The following is an 18,378-nucleotide window of genomic DNA, read 5'->3' as shown; positions in this document are numbered from 1 at the left end:
TCCTGAGCCGCTGGGATTACAGGTATACCATCACACCCAGCTCATAAGAATGACCTTTTAAAACTTGGGTTCCTTAGGCAAAAATAAAGGAATCCTTTATGCTGAAAAGTGTAAGAATCCTCTGAGTGATTATACCTATAGATACTGAACTCCTTTCTCCAGCATTTGGATTCTCCAGGGAATGAACAGAGAATACCATCCAAAACAAATAGGAATCAGTTCTTTAACCTCCACTGATGTTTATTCTCCTTATATTTAGAGCTACACCAGTGTGCGAAATCAACAGGAATATTTCTGTTCTCTGTGTATGCATCCAATAGGCAGGGCACTAGCAGCCTGCCTGAAGAGTAGGAACTGAATTTCACTATGAGGACTGGTGCTTGTTGAAAGACAGGGGTTAAGCCTCTGGCCATCAATTTTCTTCGGAACCAGAGAGGAAAATGGCCCATCTTATCAGGTCTTTTTCCATGCCTGTTATTGTTGCTCTGACCCTTCTCTGAGAGCCAGAAATGGCTAATTTTGGATTATCTGTGCTCTAATACCAAGGCATCCAATTGTGTAGGCTATGGAAACATGACTAAATTAACAGTCATCCAGCTTCATATCCAGTGTGAGTTTCTGAAGAGATGGCTTCATCTCTTCCTGTTTACTGACATATTAGACTCTGAGGAAGAATCCAATCTAATTTATAGCACACTACACAATTGAAGCAAAGGGAATGACAGGGGTATGTGTACCAATACCCTACTTCTTCAGGCTTGGTGAGAGAGACTGTAGGAAATTGGTTCACCAAGAGAATTCTACCATGAAGCAACCACCATGAGTTTAACTATATATGTTTATTTGTATATAGTAATTAAATATATCAATATGCACCTTTCCATTGAGTAGCTTCATGGGTCGTGGCCAACATAGAACTTGGACAGGAAATCCTTTGGCCTGGGTGCTTCTGTTTCATGGAAGAACCGCATAACATGTGTCCGCTGTTTCCACACTTTTATTGTTTCTTCCAATTCCATCTTTCCCTGCACAAGTAAGAGGAGAGGTGGTTAAGGTGAAGGAACACAATACTGAAGTCCTGGATTCTATTCTGTGCTTGGCACTGACCTGAATGACCTTGGACAAATACATACCCCGTGAGGTAGTTTTTGTATGTGGAAACTGAAGTGGGACTAAATCATTTTGGAGGACTTTCAGACAGTCACCTCTACAACTGACTGCTTTACGTTTCTGCTTAACATCTCTCCTGGGTGACTTATTGATCCATACTGAAGCTCCTATTGATACCAATATAACTGAACAGGAAGACAGAATCAGGCCCAGAATTTGACTCCCATTTACACAGGACTCACACCCAGCTTGTCTGCCTTGTCCAGCTGTTAAGCTGGTGTCCAGGTAAAGCAGTAACTTCCAGGGATGTTGGTTACAAAGAGCTCAAACCTCCTCCTATATACATTTTTTGTTTGGTTGGTTGGCTTTTGCAGTACTGGAGATTGAACCCAGGAGTGCTCTACCACTAAGCTACGTCCCCAGCACTTCTTAAAATTTTTGAGACAGGTCTCATTTAGTTGCCCAGGCAGGTTTCAATTTGTGATCCTCCTGCTTCAGCCTCCCACATTGGTGATTCTTGGTTTTAAAATGGAACCCCCCAGAAGATTTTCCCTTCAGCAATCTTAGTCTATTTAATCAGGGGATAACCTCCAAGTTCAAGTACTCCTCTGAAACAGCAATAGTTGCTGAACCAGTAGTTATTTTTTTAACTTGGAGGCAAAATGTTCATCTGGGGAAACTGAAAACGCCTGGGACAAGTTGGCCAGTCCTTTAAGCTGGTCTGGGAAGGTCAGTTACCTTAATGACCAGAAGATCAACCACCCTGGGGTCTGTGACGTGGGCATTCTTCATAAACATTTCTCGGACTTTATCCCGTCCCTGTTTCACAGTGATGTCTAGCTGGAATAAGTGCACTAAAGAGAAAACAAGATTTGGGATAGAAATTACACAGCTAAAATAGTTTTTAAAAACTTAAAGTCAGTGGATGTTCACTGAACACATACAGATTGTGCATTCATTCCGTGCACCAAATGTCAGCCTAACTAACCCTCAGCTAGTTGCTTGAGGACGTGAGGATGTGTGAGACATGGTTCAATGAGTTTACATTTTGTTTCAGGAGACAAGACCACAGCATTTGAAGAAACAGTATGTAGCACAGTTGAAGAGTGTGATCAACCTGGGTTCAAATCCCAGCTGCTGTTGTCAGCTATGTGATTCTGTGTAAGTTAACAACTTTGTGCTTGAGTCTGTCAGTGAAGTGAGACAACAAGACAATAAGATGCATAACTCTAGAGTTGTGATGCTGTGAGATATAAAATGCTTACAGCAGTGCCTAACATGGAGTTGACTCCCAATAAATGTTAGCAAAATTATTAATACAGGGCTGGGGTTGTGGCTCAGCGGTAGAGTGCTCACCTCGCACGTGTGAGACCATGGGTTAAATCCTCAGCACCATATAAAAATAAATAAACAAAATAAAGATATCGAGTCCATGTATAACTAAAAAAATATATATTTTTAAATTATTAATACAGGGGCTGGGGATGTGGCTCAAGTGGTAGCGAGCTTGCCTAGCATGCATGCACTGGGTTCGATTCTCAGCACCACATAAAAATAAAATATTGTGTCCACCTAAAACTAAAAAGTAAATATTTTAAAAAAACAAATAAATAAAATTATTAATACAGGGTCTCACTAAATTGCCCAGGCTGGCCTCAAACCTGTGATCCTCTTGCCTCAGTTTCCTGAGTAGCTGGGACTAGAGGCACATGCCACCATACCCAGCTTTTCCTTTCTTTTTTGTGGTGCAGACAGTTGAACTCAGAGCCTTGTTCATACTGGGCAAGTGCTCTACTACTGAGCCACACCTGAGAATTAGCAGTATTTTTATATGGAACAATCTGTACAATATGGTGACAGGGTTGAAATTTATGTAAAATAATGTGGCATGGGCTTTAGTACCACATGAACTTGGGAATTGAGAGAGATTGCTTAAGGGTTTCTGCAGGTACGGAAGGCTTTAATCCAACAAGCAGGTTTCTTGGAAGAAGGACATAAGATATAGTTCCAGTTCTCTAGGTATTAAATTCTGATTAGAGGAACAGTCATCCATGACTGCCAACATAAAATCATAATATTCCCAATCCCTTAAGTTAGCACCTAAAATAGTGACAGACTTTCAAGTTTGTATGGCACACAGGCATGTGGATGTCCTTTGAAAATTAGGTTTCAGTCACTTGTATTCTCACCCCCTGGCACTCAGCCAATTTCCGTGGAGTGCTGGTAACAGCTATGAATAGCCCCTGTGAGCCAGGTGGAATACAGACAGGGTGAGGCCCAGTAGGTTGGTGGGACAGCAAGCAAGGCTGACAGGCTAGAACTAGTACTGTATACTTACTGGGTGAGGATGCCTTGTGTTGAGGCCAATGCTGGGGCTTGGCCACCCTGATCTACAGAACTATCACAACTAACTCTGAAAACTTATGAGGGCTATCTCATCATACTCATAACTTAGCGACAGCCATGGAGAATAAAGCTTCTGCCAAGGAAATAACATGCCATGTTGCAAAGAAAACAAGGTTTCTTTGACCATAGAATAAGTAATAGCAGATATCTAACAAAACTGGCATCCCAGCTTGACAGGTAAATAAATGTTAATGTTAATGATAGAGATGATCACTCATTGAAGTATCCAGTGTTGTCCTGGAGCAGGTCATTAAGGACAGCCAATTTTGTAATCACTTCCCAAATCTGCCTTCAGTTTGGTAGCTTATAATCAACCATGGTGGGAATATTTATACCACAGGAAATGGTAAACTGTAGCGTGTATAAATTTTGCACCCCTCCACCCTCAAGAAAGCTGGTCATCCCTTTATCACATTAGGGATTTCACCAAAAAGCACAGAAAAGTACAATAGGATGACAAAGAGATGCAAAAACAAATGAAAACTAGTATGAGACCTGGGATTCAGAATCTTCTCTTTCAGGAAAAATCAGGCACGAGCACTGTGGGAATCATATACAAGTGTTCCTGGAAAATAAGGGCCTAGAATCCAGGTGGGTTTTTTTTGTTGTTGTTGCTTTGTTTTTTCACCTACAATCTTGTGCTCATTTAAGAGGAGAAATACGAGGAATCTTTCTCTGCTTTCAGTGCTTGCCTTTTCTACACTTTTATATCAAATTCCTGCCAACCTTAAGAGGCAATGTTTCCAGGGATACTTATGGGAGCTGGTACCCATCAGTTCCCCTTCCTCAGTGCCCATCTCCCCAGGGAACCCTTCCCTAAAGAGAGACATTCCAATTTTGTCCCAGGCGCCGTCCTCACATCCCAGCCAACTGAACACAACCCTTCACCAGTGAGAAAGGCTGAAGGAAATCAAATGAAAACAGCCTAGCTCTAGTCTGCTGAACTTGGTCTAAATCAGTGGTTCTCAAATCAGGGATGATCTTACCCCCCAGAACATTAGGTAATGTCTAGAGGCATTTTTGATTGTCACACTAAGGGGAGAATGCTACTGGCTTCTAATAGGTATATGCCATGGATATTGTTCAACAGCCTACAATGCACAGTACAGCCCTGTACAATAAACTATCTAGCGCAAATGTTGGGAAGCCCTGATATAAATCAATTCCAACTGTTCTTTTTCAACTCACAGACTCCTGGCTTATTCTTTAAATAGTGAACATTTACATTTGAGAGGCTCAAAAGATAAGTAAGAATCTCTTTTGGATGAAAGATGACTTTTCCAGTCTGCTTTCCAAACTTAGTAAGGCTTTTCCGAGGTTCCTGACAGATCAGGGAGGATGACACTGATACAACTGTCAGCCTTGCTGCAGTTCATTCTGGTATCATTCACACCAGGTGATCCTTTGATTCGAGGCAGCATGGTATAAGGGAAAAGAACACAAGGGCAGGGGTCAAACAGGCTGGGTAAAGCCTCAACATCAGTATGAACATTCCTAGAGAAAGACATTCCAATTTTGGTCTGAGGTATACCTTCTTGCCTATGTTCTCTATAGGAAAGGAAATAACCTCTAATCTAATTGCTGTATAGGAATATGGTAGAGAATAAGGAACAGCACTTTGTAAACAGTAAAGCATGAGACAAATGTTGGCTGTTAAAATTTTTCAGCATTTCCCCTGCCACTTCCATGATACACCAGGAAATTATCTGGTTATGTGCCTACCTTCATCACTTGACCACAAGATCCTGAAGGCCTTGTGGGTGAACAAAAAGTGTTTTATTCACGTTTGTTTCATTCTAGGTATCTAGTATTGACCCTACAGTACAAGAGGTGCCCAGTGAAATGCAGAATAAATCAATGAATTTTCTGTAGAAAGCCTCCTGATATCTTCTGGCCAGCAAGCAGCATAGTTTTTTTTTTTTTTTTTTCAAAGAAAGGATTCAAAGGCAGTTCTGTCCTAGTGCTCCCATGCCAAAGTGGATCCCAGAAGCTTCAGAGAAAATACAGTAGGCATTCAGAGCCAGTTTTTTTGGTGCTGGGGATTGAACCCAGGGCCTCATATATATTAAGCTCACACTCTACTACTGAGCTATATATACCCCAAGCTCCAAGAGCCACATATTAGAGTTGAATAATCAGGGTCTGAAAACTGGCTCTTCCACTCATTGATAGTGTGACCCCAGACAAGTCTGTGTGCCTCAGTTTTCTCATCTGTAAGGCAGGAAACAAAGCCTGACTTAAAATAAAGCAATGTAAAGCCTTTAGCATTGTTCTGGGCCATATGTAAACATTTCAATAAATGTTAATCATCATCAATTCTATTATTTATTCCCAATCCTTGATTTGATTATTTAGCTGGAGTTCCAGTGATGCATGACAGTGTAGCATCTAAGTAACTGACCAGCTACAGATTACTGACCTTCCCTATAGGTCTGACCTTTGCTCCCTTGACCACTCCCTGCCCCCCATTCTGACCCTGCTTTCTAGGCTCCTTAACCCCTACCTTCTTTTTCCCCTCTCAGGCCCCTTCTGACTCTGGGATTCTCTCTCCAAACAGCATTTGAAGGAAGATCCTGGAAAGGGATGATTTAGAAAGAGCTGGGTCCTGACACTTGCAATACCTGGGTTCCATCTTCACCTCAGCCATGTCATGTCCTCCTTAGTTCCTCTCTTTCAGGTGGGTTTAAATTAAGGTCACTAGCAATCTCTCAAAAAGTCAGTCTGAGGACAGGGACTGTGGAGCACAGTTCCCACATTAAAGAACTGGGTTCTACATGGAAGCTCCTTCTAGGGTAAGCCCTATAAAAACAACAGTAGCCAATAACTTAATAAGTGTTAACCAAGTGTCAGGCCCTGTTCTAAGCACTTTGGATATATTAACCTAACACAGTAACTCTCTGAAGATACTATCAGTACCCCCATTTTATAGATGAGAAAACTGAAACACAGATGAAATAACTTGCCCAAGGTCACAGAGCTACTAAAGGGCAGAGCCTGGAGATGAGTGCAGGCTTATTCTAATCTCCACATTCTGCTGCTTCTCATAGATAGGGAAGTGTCAGCTCTGAGAGTGCTACAATGCTCCCAACTCACTCAAACATGCCTTACCCCTCAGACTAGCAGGGAAGGTCCAAGTTAAAACACACTAAGAACAACAAGATAACAAAGCATGGACAGTCCCACAGTTGTACTACCCCTGGAAGTTTAGGTGGGATTTTCCCCAGTCTTTATTGGATAAAATAAAGTGGGCAGCCGGGGGAAATCAAGATAAGAAAACAAGCTCTGCACACAGGGAGTTTACATACTAATCCTTCAGCTAAACGGACTGAATCTCTGCCATCTGGGCGAAGGAAGGGGTTCTGCGGTAGAAGTGGGGAGACCGGCAAGTCTTGGGAGACTGGAGGGCAAGGAAGCCATCTAGCCTGAAGAGACTGGAAAAGGAGTCGCTGGCTTACCGGACGACCTTGGGAAAATCACTTCCCTTCTCTGGTTCACTTTCTGGTGGTGACAGGAACTGGATGACTGCCCGAATCCTATGGCCACTTTGTTTATAAAACCCAATGGGTGTCTGAAACTGCCTTTTGGAACTAGAGTTGACTCTGGGTTCCGGGCCAGAACGCTTCGCTTCGCCTCTCGGTGCCCTCAGGTGCCTCATCTGCATAATGAGTCTGTCACCGACAGTCCCTGCTCTCCCTCTAGGCCTCGGGAAGAACTAGGAGACAGGACACCAGAGCGCCGAGCGCGCCTGGAACCTCTGTAGGATGCTAGGAACGACTGGTCTGACCTCGGCGCTGCCTTCAGGTCGGGTCCACCTTAGCTCGAGTGACCCTCTTCCCCTGAAGCACCCACAGTCGCCTCTGCCCAAGCTAGTGACCTCGGCTCGGTCGTGAGACCTTGGGCAGCTGCATCCGGGGCCCCGCCTGCGCCGCTGCCTCTCACCAGTGTTTGGCACCTCCCGATACCAGGCGCGGTAGAGCTCGCGCACTCTCCGCTTGGCCTCGTTCATGTCCCGACTGAAAATGGGCTTCACGGAGGTGCTGGCCGCTGCAACAGCCCCGCGGACGCTGCTCGCCGCCATCTTGCTGAGGCGCCGCCTCCCACGCGCGCGTGCGTGGATGTCGTCCTCATTGGCTACAATGAGACGCCACGCCCCCTGCTGGTAGGCAGGAGGACGGCTCCGGGGCTCTCCGATTGGCTGGGAGCCTCTGTTTCAGCGGGAGTAGCCGGGCTCGGGGAACGGCGCACGCTGATTGGCAGAAATGCGGCTCCGCAGTTGGGCTGCTGAATTGTGGCTCCGAAAGGCTGTCGGGCGCCAGGAAACTGCTTCGGGATCTTGGACTGAGTGCAAGAGCCTAGTTGCAGCGTTTCTAGGCGCGCGGGCTCCAGGTTTCCCGTCGACTGCTTGGGCGTGGGTAGCAGGACCGTGAGGGGACGTCTGAGGTAGATACAGGCGCCCGGGCTGGACCGTGGCGGCTTTCTGCAGCAACAGGTTGTTCGCTGATTTATTTTCCTAAAAATCAGTTCTTCCGGTGCGCGGTAGATGTTAGAGCGCCTCCTGGCTTTAGCTTCTGGGCACTTCTGAGCCCTGGGAGGTAGGTCACAGCATCACTCCATTTTAGACAAGGACTTGACATCCCAAGCCGTGGGTCTCGCCCAGAAGCAACCCAGGAACCTGAGCAAGAAACCTGGAAAGAACCTTAAGTCATCCGTTTTGGGAAGCTGCCTGCTGGCATTTTCTCGCAGAACACCAAGGAGAACCTCGAACTGTAACGGAAAAAGTAACAGCTAACAACATGACAGGCGGTGCACTGGATTTTCTAGTTAGTTTAACCTCATAGGCCAGACAGGTACTGTGAGCATCCCCATTTTACTGGTGAGGAAACAGATGGTGCACTTTCCACCTGCCACATTAAGTTGCCTCCCTGCCCGACTCCCCTGTAGGCGTCTCTCTGTCTTTCTGAAGATTCAGTAACAGGCACCTTGGAAGTACTGGGGAAGGGAGAAAGGACAAGGCTGAGTTTAGCTGTGGGACCCCAACTGGCTTGGGTAGGATCCTGCATCGCCCAATCTTTCTCCGTTTTTTTTTTTTCATTATTATTTTTGTACCAGGAATTGAGGGGCGCTTTGCCCCTGAGCTACATCCCCATCCCTTTTTTATTCTGAGACAGGGTCTTGCCAAGTTACTGAGGGTCTTCCTAAATTGCTGAGGCTGGCCTTGATCTTGGGATCTCCCGAGTTGGTGGAGTTGCTGGGATTATAGGCGTGTGCCACTGTCCCGGCTTTCATATATCCTGTTTATTTTTTCTCTTCAGTTTTGTTTATGGCTTTGTTTTATAGAAATTTATTTGTTGATGAGGCAGAATCTAGCTAAGTTGCCCAAGCTGGACTTGAACTCCTGATTCTTTTGCCTCAGGCTTCTCAGTAGTTGGGATTACAGGAGTGAATGAATGTACTTGGCTAAATATAGAAATTTATATATTAATATATGGGGAAGGGGTTGTAGCTCAGTGATCGAGTGCTTGCCTACTGAATGCTAGGACCTGGGTTTGATCCCCAGCCCTGCAAATAATAATAATAATAATTAATAATAATAAACTGAGTATTTTACATCTTATTTAAGACTGTCTTTCCTACCTCAAGATTACAAATATGTTCTTTTTTATTAATACTTTTTAAAAAATTACCATTTTATGTTAATCACTGAGAATTTTTTTTATCACACAATCAAAATGGTATACCTCTATCATATTCAAGGAGCTATAAACACAAGCATCAGTTTCTGTCCATTGATGTTCTCTAGTTTATACCAACAATTTTAATTGCTCAAGATTTAGGTATGTTTTGATATTCCTAAACAAGTCTTATTTTTCAAATATTTTTGGCAATCTTTTTTCTCCTTTTTTGATGCTTGTTATCAAACCCCAGCTCTGATTTATACACTGCTTTATATCCTCAGTGAGTAAAATTATTTATTTATTAATGCAGTACTGAGGCACTAACCAAGGTCCTTGCTCATACCAGGCAAGTGCTGTACCACACTGAGCTACATCCCCAACTATTCCATTCACTTTTTTTTGTCAATTTAAAAAATAATTTTATAAAGATTTTGATTGAGATTACTTTGAATAAAGAAATAACATCTTTAAAGAGAGCCTAAAGAATGGGAGAAAATCTTTGCCAGTACTCCTCTGACAGGGGGTTAATATCCAGAATATATAGAGAACTCAAAAACTTAACACAAAAAAGTCAAATAACCCAGTCAAAAAATGGGCAAAACAACTAAATAGACACTTCTCAAAAGAAGAAACACAAATGGCCAACAAATACATGAAAAATGTTCATCGTCTTTAGTAATCGGGGAAATAACAAGTCAAAACTACACTAAGATTTCATGTCACTCCAGTCAGAATGGCAATTACCAAAAATACAAGTAATAATAAATGCTGGTGAGGATGTGGGGGGAAAATTACACATACATTGTTGGTGGAACTACAAATTAGTACAACTACAAATTGGTGGAAAGCAGTATGGAAATTCCTTTAAAAAATTCAAGTGGAATTACTATATGACTCAACTATCCCACTCCTTTGTATTTATCCAAAAGAACTATAGTATCACATACTATAGTGATACAGTCACATAATGTTTATAGCAACATAATTCACAATAGTCAAATAATGGAACCAATCCAGATGCCCAATAGATGAACAAATTAAGGAAATGTGATACACATACACACACACAATGGAATTTTACTCAACTATAAAGAAGAATGGGGGGGGAATGAAATTATGGCATTTGCTGGTAAGTGGATGGAAATGGAGAACATGCTAAGTGAAATAAGCCAGACTCAGAAACAAGGGTCAGATGTTTTCTCTCACATGTGGAGGCTGGATCAAAATAAGCCAGAGCAAAAGAGGGGGAGATGAGATATCATAACGATATAGGAAAGATCAGTGGAATAGAAGGAGATAGGGAGAGAGGAGGAACTAGAAAGGGGGGAAATGCAGAATGAATTTAACAAAGTTACATTATGTGCATATATAAATATACCACAGGGAATTCCACCTTTATATGTAGAAAGCACCAGTCAAAAATAAATGAGTGAAAGAACAGTAGAGGAAGGAGAATGGGGAGGGTGAAGGAGAGGGAAAAGGTGAAACTGAGACTAAAGTGGAATAAATAAGTCCAAGCAGCATGATTTTGTCAAAAGGAACCCAAGACCACATATAACTTTAATGTGCTAATAAAAGAAGTGACATCTTTAAACTCTTTCAAATATTCTGTCAAGGTAGTGTATTTCATACATAGCATGTGTCTGTATGTAGGAATGGTAAAAATTACCAGACTTCTGTATGAGGGAATAGTACTTATTACCACCATAGCATCTTTTACCTGTTCCTCACATTAATTCTACTTCCTGCTGTGTCCATTGTGTTAAACCCACCTAATGAGTTAATATCAGCTGTTGTGCTTTGTGTTCTGGAATGTCTATATTACCCATTTCTTTAAACAAAAAACCTCAGAATTTAGCAGTCAAAACAAATATTATGGGGTTGCAAGCTCAGTGGTAGAGTACTTGCCTACGTCTTGTGAGGCACTGGGTTCGATCCTTAGCACCACATAAAAATAAAGGTATTGTGTCCATCTACAACTAAAATTTTTTAAAAAATATCTCACTGTTCCTATCAGAAACTCAGGTGAGGCTTAACCGGGTTCCTCTGGTGAAAGGTCCCTCATGAGCCCCTCAGTTGCAGCCAGCTGGCACCATGGTTTCATTGAAGGATCAGCTGTGGTGGGGGAGGAGAACATGTGCCGGAGTGGTAAGGGTATCCACCTCTGAGCTTATCCACATCATTGGTGGCAGGTCCTGCTTTTCACCACATGGTGTCACAATTCGTGGGTCTCCACAGAATTACCTGATGACAGGGCACCTCTTACTCAATGGCAGGCAGAGAATAAGCATGAGCACCCAAGATGGAAACACAGTCTTGATCTTATTTTGGAAGTGACATCTCACTTCTGCCACATTTTATGCTGAAGTGAATCTGTCAATGCATACCACACTCAAAAGGTGGGATTCCATAAAGGCATCAAACAGGAAGTGGGGATTATTAGGGACCATAGCAGAGGTTGCCTATCAGAGTGTCTACTTCATTTTTTAAAGATTATAATTCCCTTGTAGAGTCACTTTATTTTTGTCTCTCTTTTAAATGTTTTCTTCAACATATGATCCATAGTTGTTTTAAAGTCCTTATCTGCTAACTCTGTGGATTATCCTTGGGTTATTCCTAACATGATGCTTTTCTGGAGTCTCCACTGAATAACTGGAGAATGCGTCGAGCCTTCTCCACTCTGGCCAGGCCCAATGTCTCCCCTCCCCGGAACTTGCAACTGAATTTATCTGACAGCCCTTACCTTCTAGAAGCTGTTATCTGCTAGAACATCTTATTTGCTGCTCATGTACAGCCTAGCAGGTGGCTAAACACTTCAGGAGCGTTTTTCTGGAGACTTTCAGGCTCCTGGCCTATGGCTTTCTCCATTTTGCTTTCTTCTCAAATTCCAGTCACACCAGCAGCCATGACCTTCAGACTCCCATGACCATTAAGATTGCTGGTCCCTGTCTTGGCTTTACCTCCTCAGACCATACTTCAGAAAATGCTCTCAGAAAAACACCTAGGTAAATGTAGGGATCATCTCTGAAGAACTTGCATTGGGCCGGGCACAGTGGCACACACCTGTAATCCCACCAGTTTGGGATGTGGAGGCAGGAGGATCATGAGTTCAAAGCCAGCCTCAGCAACTTGGTGAGGCCGTAGCAACGAAGCGAGACGCTGTCTCTAAATAAAATATAAAGAAAGGGATGGGGATGTAGTTCAGTGGCCAAGTGCCCCTGAGTTCAACCCCCAGTACCAAAAAAAAAAAAAAAAAAGAGAGAGAGAATCTGCATTGGTTGCTCTTCATTTATATATAGTTATATAGTTTTATATATAATTTATATTATCTATATTTTATTTTATATTTTGTCCTGATTTTATGTCTGTATTGTGAGAGGGTAACTCTAGTCAGGTACTCCCTCATGCCTGAAACTCCCTCACAGGGCCTAAGTGGAACTCAGATTTCATCAGCCATATTTTTATTTCCACCCTCATGGCCAATTCATATTTCACTGGTGCCATATCCTCTTATCTTTTGGGGAACATCAATTATGTTTATTTAATGCCTCTTTTTATTTGCTCTGTTAATTCTTTCCTTTAATCCTTAGCTCTTTTGTTTATACAGTGTTAGGGTTTAGATATGAGTTATCCCCGCCTCAAAAGCTTGAAGGTGAGACAGTGTAAGGATGTTCAGAAGTGAAGTGATTAGACGTGAGAGGTACAGCCTAATCAGTGGATCAAACTACTGCCATGGATTACCCGGGCCATACCTGTGGGTCCACGGGGTATGGTCTCTGGGGAATCAGGGAACTCTCTGCTTCCTGATTCCCATGTCTGGAGCTGCTTTTCTCCACTAAGCCCTTGCACCATGGTGCTTTGCCTCACCTCAGGCCCAGAACAATGGACTTGGCCATCTACAGAAGGATCTCTGAAACTGTGAGCCAAGATAAACTCAAACCGAAACATTCTTTTCGGGTCTTTTGGTCACAGTGATGCAATGCCGACTGAAACATACAGTTTGGGCCTCTCTCTCCTGGTGTTAGTTTTCTTCCAGTTTTGGCAAATGCTTGGGTCTGTATTTGAGGTTCTCTTTTAAAGACCCTCCTACGATGCTTTTAGTTACTGTGGCGTGCCATCAGTCTGCGTAGGTCACGAGAAAACACCACTAGGCAGAGTGCTGGTGGTTCCATGCTGGGTGTCCGCGGCCACCAGCTCTTTTTTGGCCAGGTATTCTCACGCTAGTTGCTCCCATCTGGGGCTTCTTTTTGTCTGCTTGCCACAGAGGGAGAAGGAGAAGAGCCAGTCACCTCTGGTTTCACATGAATCCCCACCCAGTCATCCTGATAGGGTTCTCTTCCCACCTTTGCTCTCTGAGGAATAGTCAGAGACTCTGCCCTTCTCTGTGAGGCCTGCCTGTGCCTGGGTCTTGTACTTGGGTTTCCTCTGTCAACCTTATCCTGTTTGCCTTCCATTTTTAGAGTCCTTGAGCTTCTGGTTCAACAAGGGGACAGATACAGCCAAGTAAGTTGTATTTGAGACCTGCTTTCTTGTATCTCTGGTTTGGAGTAGGAGAAGGAGACTGTGTACGCTGATGTCTGGATCAGTGTCTCCTGAGAACCTTCCTGGCTGTCCTGACACTGCTGGCTTGGCTCAGCAGAGATTTCTTGAGTCACAATGACTTTCTCTCAAAACTCTGTAGAATATTACTTCACTGTATGCTACTTTATTACAAAATAATAATGAATCCAGAATACTTAATGTCAGAGGACATTGAGTGACCTATTTTTTTTCTGCCTTAATGCTTTCTTTTTAAAATTCAAAAAATCTCTCCAGGACACACACACAGACACACACACACACACACACACACACACACACACACACACATGAGATCCTTTGTGTTATTTTTGTCTCATTATGTTAATTTAAAAGTGTGAGATCTAGGGGCTGTAGAGGGCTTACTTAACATGTTCTAGGACTTGGGTTCATAAAACAACAACAAAAAATGTGTTCTAAAGAGTCACAACTTTCTTTTCTTCAAGGAATCAAGGACAATTTCTTTTACTATTGCTTCTTGACTCTCTTCCTCTGGATATTCATATTATATGATTATTCAGTCTCCTAGGTTTATCCTCTATATTTTTTGACATTGCCATTCTCTTTTCTTTTTTTCTCCAACAGCAGGGATTGAACCCAGGGGCCTTTTACCACTGAGCTATATCCCCAACCCTTTTTATTTTTTTGTTTTGAGATGGGGTCTTGCTAAGTTGCCCAGGCTAATCTTGAACTTGTGATCTTTGTCACAATTCAGAGAATGAACCATATCACCCCCAAAAGTTTCTTCAGTCCTCTTTATCATCTTTCTTTCTCATCTCTTCTTACCTTCACCCCCAGCCCCAGGCAAGCATTGATCAGCTATCAGTTACCAAAGGTATTTGCATTTTATAATATTTTATATAAATAGAATCATACAGTATGTATTCTTCATTTGGCTTCTTTCCATCAGCAAAATTATTTTGAAATTTATCCATATTGTTGTGCAAAACAGTAATTAATTCCTTTTATTGAGTATATTCCACTGTATTAGTATACCATAATTCGTTTATTAACTGACTGTTGATGGACATTTATGTTGTTTTCAGTTTCTGGCTATTACAATTGAACTTGTTCTGTATATTTGTGTACAAGTCTTTGTATGAAATACACTTTCATTTCTCAGGAGTGGAATGGCCAGGTAATATGGTAGCTTTATGTTATTTTTTTTTTAAAGAGAGAGTGAGAGAGGAGAGAGAGAGAGAATTTTTAATATTTATTTTTTAGTTCTCTGCGGACACAATATCTTTGTTGGTATGTGGTGCTGAGGATCTAACCCGGGCCGCACGCATGCCAGGCGAGCGCGCTACCGCTGGAGCCACATCCCCAGCCCAGCTTTATGTTATTTTAAATGAAACTTCCAAACTCTAACAAGTGGTGGTTTTATCATTTTCTACTCCCTCCATCAGAGGCTGAGTTTTAGTTGCTGTACTTCTCATCAGCACTTGATGCGGGCAGGTTTTTGTTTTTGGAGTACTGGGAATTGAACTCGGGGATCTTTACTACAGAGCTACATTCCCAGCCCTTTTGATCTTTTATTTTGAGTCAGGGTCTCACTAGGTTGCCAAGGCTGCCCTTGTAGTTACCATCCTCCTCAACCTGTTGCTAGGATTAATAGGCATGTACCACTGGCCTTTTGAGACAGTCCAATATTGAGTTCTTATTATAGTTTTAATTGCATCTCACTAGTGGCCAGTGATATCAAGCTAATTTTCATGTGTTTATTTGCCATCTGTTTATCTTCTTCACTGAGGATATATTCAAATAAAATGTCCATTTTAAAAATTAGGGTGTTTGCTTTCTTACTAAGTTTTGAGAGTTCTTTAATTTTCTGGACAACAATTATTAGATATGCAATCTGAGTTTTCTACTAGCCTGAGGCTTGTATTTTCATTCTGAGTGTCTTTAAAGAGCATGAGATTTTTATTTTTATTATATCCAGTTTATCAATACTTTTCTATTTGGGCCCATGATTTGGGTGATATATATGAAATATCTTTACCTAATTCATGGTCACAAAGATGTTCTCTTATTTTATTCTTTTTTTTTTTTTTTTGTACTAGGGATTGAACCAGGGGGCTTAACCACTGAGCCACATCCCCAGCCCTTTTTATATTTTATTTAGGGACAAGGTCTCATTAAGTTGCTTAGGGCCTCCATAAGTTGCTGAATCTGGCTTTGAACTTGCGACCCTCCTGAGCCTTTAGGATTATAGGCATGTGCCGCCACGCTTGGCTCTTCTTTTTTTCTTTTGAAACACTGGGGATCAAAAGAAAAAGTGATATACTTTGGTATATGAGCCTTGTACATGGTACTCAAGTGTTATAATTTCTTTGGGAATTGAACTCAGGGCCTAGTGTGGAACTAAGCAAATGCTCTACTGCTATCCATATCCCCAGGCCCCAACTATGTTTTCTTCTAAAAGTTTTATAGATTTATGTTTTACATCTAGGTCTGTGATCAATTTTGAGTTAATTTTTGTATGTGGCTTGAAGTATCTATCCAAATCAATTTTCCATATGAATATATAATTGTTCTAGGACCATTTATTCTTCCTGAACTATACTTCACCTACTGCATCATATTTGCACCTCCATCTAAAGTTGGCTTACAATGTAGGGGTCTATGTCTGGACTCTCTTCTATTCCACTGATCTATTTGTCTGACTTGACATCAACAGTCTCATACTATCTTGACTATTGTCCTGATTTATTCTTTTTCAAAATAATATTGCTATCTAGGTCTTTTGCATTTCCATATGAATATTTGAAACAATATGAAAAAAGTTTGCTGGAATTTGGACTGAAGTTACACTGAACTTACATGTTAATCAGGGTGGAGCTGACATCTTGACAATGTTGAATCTTTTGATTCATATACCATAGTGTATCACTTTTTCTTTTTGTTGGTGCATTATAGTTGTACATAATGATGGGATTTGTTTTTAAATATTTGTACATATTTATGATATAATATAATATAATAATATAATTTGGCCAATATCCTCCCCAACATAGTATATCTCTTCATATATTTGGGTCTTCGTTAATTTCTCTCAGCAATATTTTGTAGTTTTTTTTTTTTTTAAAATTTGTAGTTGATGGATGGAATTCCTTTATTTTATTTGTATATGGTGCTAAGGATTGAACCCAGTGCCTCACACATGCTAGGTAAGCGCTCTGCCACTGAGCGCCAGCCCTATTTTGTAGTTTTTATTGTACAATTTTGCACACCTTTTGTCAGAATTTTTCCCTTATTATTTTATATTTTGGGTGCTTTTATAAGAGGTTTAAATTCTTTTTGGTTTCCAATCGTTAATTGCTACTATATAGAAATATATATATTTTTTGGTACTGGGGATTGAACCCAGGAGCAATTAACCACTGAGCCACATCCCCAGCCCATTTTTTTTATGTGCCTCAGCCTCCCAAACTGCTGGATTTATAGGTGTGCACCACTATGCCCAGTTTATAACTGGTTGTTATATAGTGATCCTTCAAACTTGCTAAATACTAGTAACTTTTTGGATGATACCATAGGATTTTACACATGATTATGTTGCCTGAAATATAGTTTTATTCTTCCTTTCCATTTTGGTTGCCATTTCCTTCTCTTTCTTGACTTAGGTTGTTGATGAGGGTAGATGGCCTTTTCTTATCCCTGAACTTTGGTGGGAAGCAGTCGGTAGTTTACCTGTGAGTGTGCTGGGAGCCATAGGTTTCTTTCTCATAGGTACTACTCATCAGGTTGAAGATATTCCTATCTACTCCTAAGTTGCTGGGAGGTTTTATTTGGTTTGGTTTTATTTTTCCAGGAATAGGTACTGATTTTGTCAAATATATTGTGCATCTGTTGATGATCATTTGATTCTTTTTCAGTCTATTAATATGGTGAATTTCAATGATTGATTTTTGAACGTTGAATCAATTGCATTCCTGGGGGTAAACTCCATTGAGAATGTGCATTATCCTTTTCATATGTTGTTGTTTTCAATTTGATAAGGTTTTGTTAATAACATTTGTGCCTGTGTTTATGAGGGATGTTGTAGTTTTCTTTTATTAATTGTATTCACAGCATATTTGTCACAGATTTGTGTGTGTGTATACATATATTAAGTTGTAGATGGACACAACACCTTTATTTTATTTGTTTATTTTTATGTGATGCTGGGGATTGAACCCAGTGCCTCATGCATACCAGACAAGCACTCTGCCACTGAGCCACAACCCTGGCACCTCGTCACATATTTTATGCCAATTTTTTTAAAACAAAAAAGTAGGGTGTGACCATTATGCAAAACTTTTTTTTTTTAGTTGTAGATGGACAGAATGCCTCCAATCTATTTGTTTATTTTTATGTGGTGCTGAGGATAAAACCCAGTGTCTCATACATGTTAGGCAAGTGCTTTACCACTGAGCCACAGCCACAGCCCCTCAAAACTTTTTTTTAAAATATTTATTTTTTGGTGTAGATGGACACAACACAATGCCTATATTTTTATGTGGTGCTGAGGATCGAACCCGGGTCCCACCCATGCTAGGTGAGCTCTCTACCACTGAGCCATAATCCCAGCCCTCAAAACTTTTTTTTTTTTTTAAAATCTGCCAGTTGG

The 18,378-nt window shown here is 41.4% G+C and overlaps 1 protein-coding gene across 1 annotated transcript; it reads right to left on the bottom strand.

The window, feature by feature from the left end:
• Nucleotides 1-820: 820 nt before the first annotated feature.
• Ndufa6 (NADH:ubiquinone oxidoreductase subunit A6) lies at nt 821-7,633 on the bottom strand. The gene is made up of 3 exons (XM_026382330.2): nt 7,456-7,633; nt 1,849-1,964; nt 821-1,025 (listed from the first exon to the last, which is right to left on the bottom strand). Exons 1-3 carry the CDS (start codon nt 7,592-7,594, stop codon nt 894-896), a joined length of 387 nt encoding a protein of 128 aa, XP_026238115.2. The 5' UTR covers nt 7,595-7,633; the 3' UTR covers nt 821-893.
• Nucleotides 7,634-18,378: the final 10,745 nt, after the last annotated feature.

The sequence above is a fragment of the Urocitellus parryii genome, chromosome 5 (assembly GCF_045843805.1).
Source record: "Urocitellus parryii isolate mUroPar1 chromosome 5, mUroPar1.hap1, whole genome shotgun sequence".
In the NCBI taxonomy this organism is placed as follows: Eukaryota; Metazoa; Chordata; class Mammalia; order Rodentia; family Sciuridae; genus Urocitellus; species Urocitellus parryii.
Note: the sequence above shows the minus strand (reverse complement) of the source record. Positions and strands in the feature narration are given on the sequence as shown.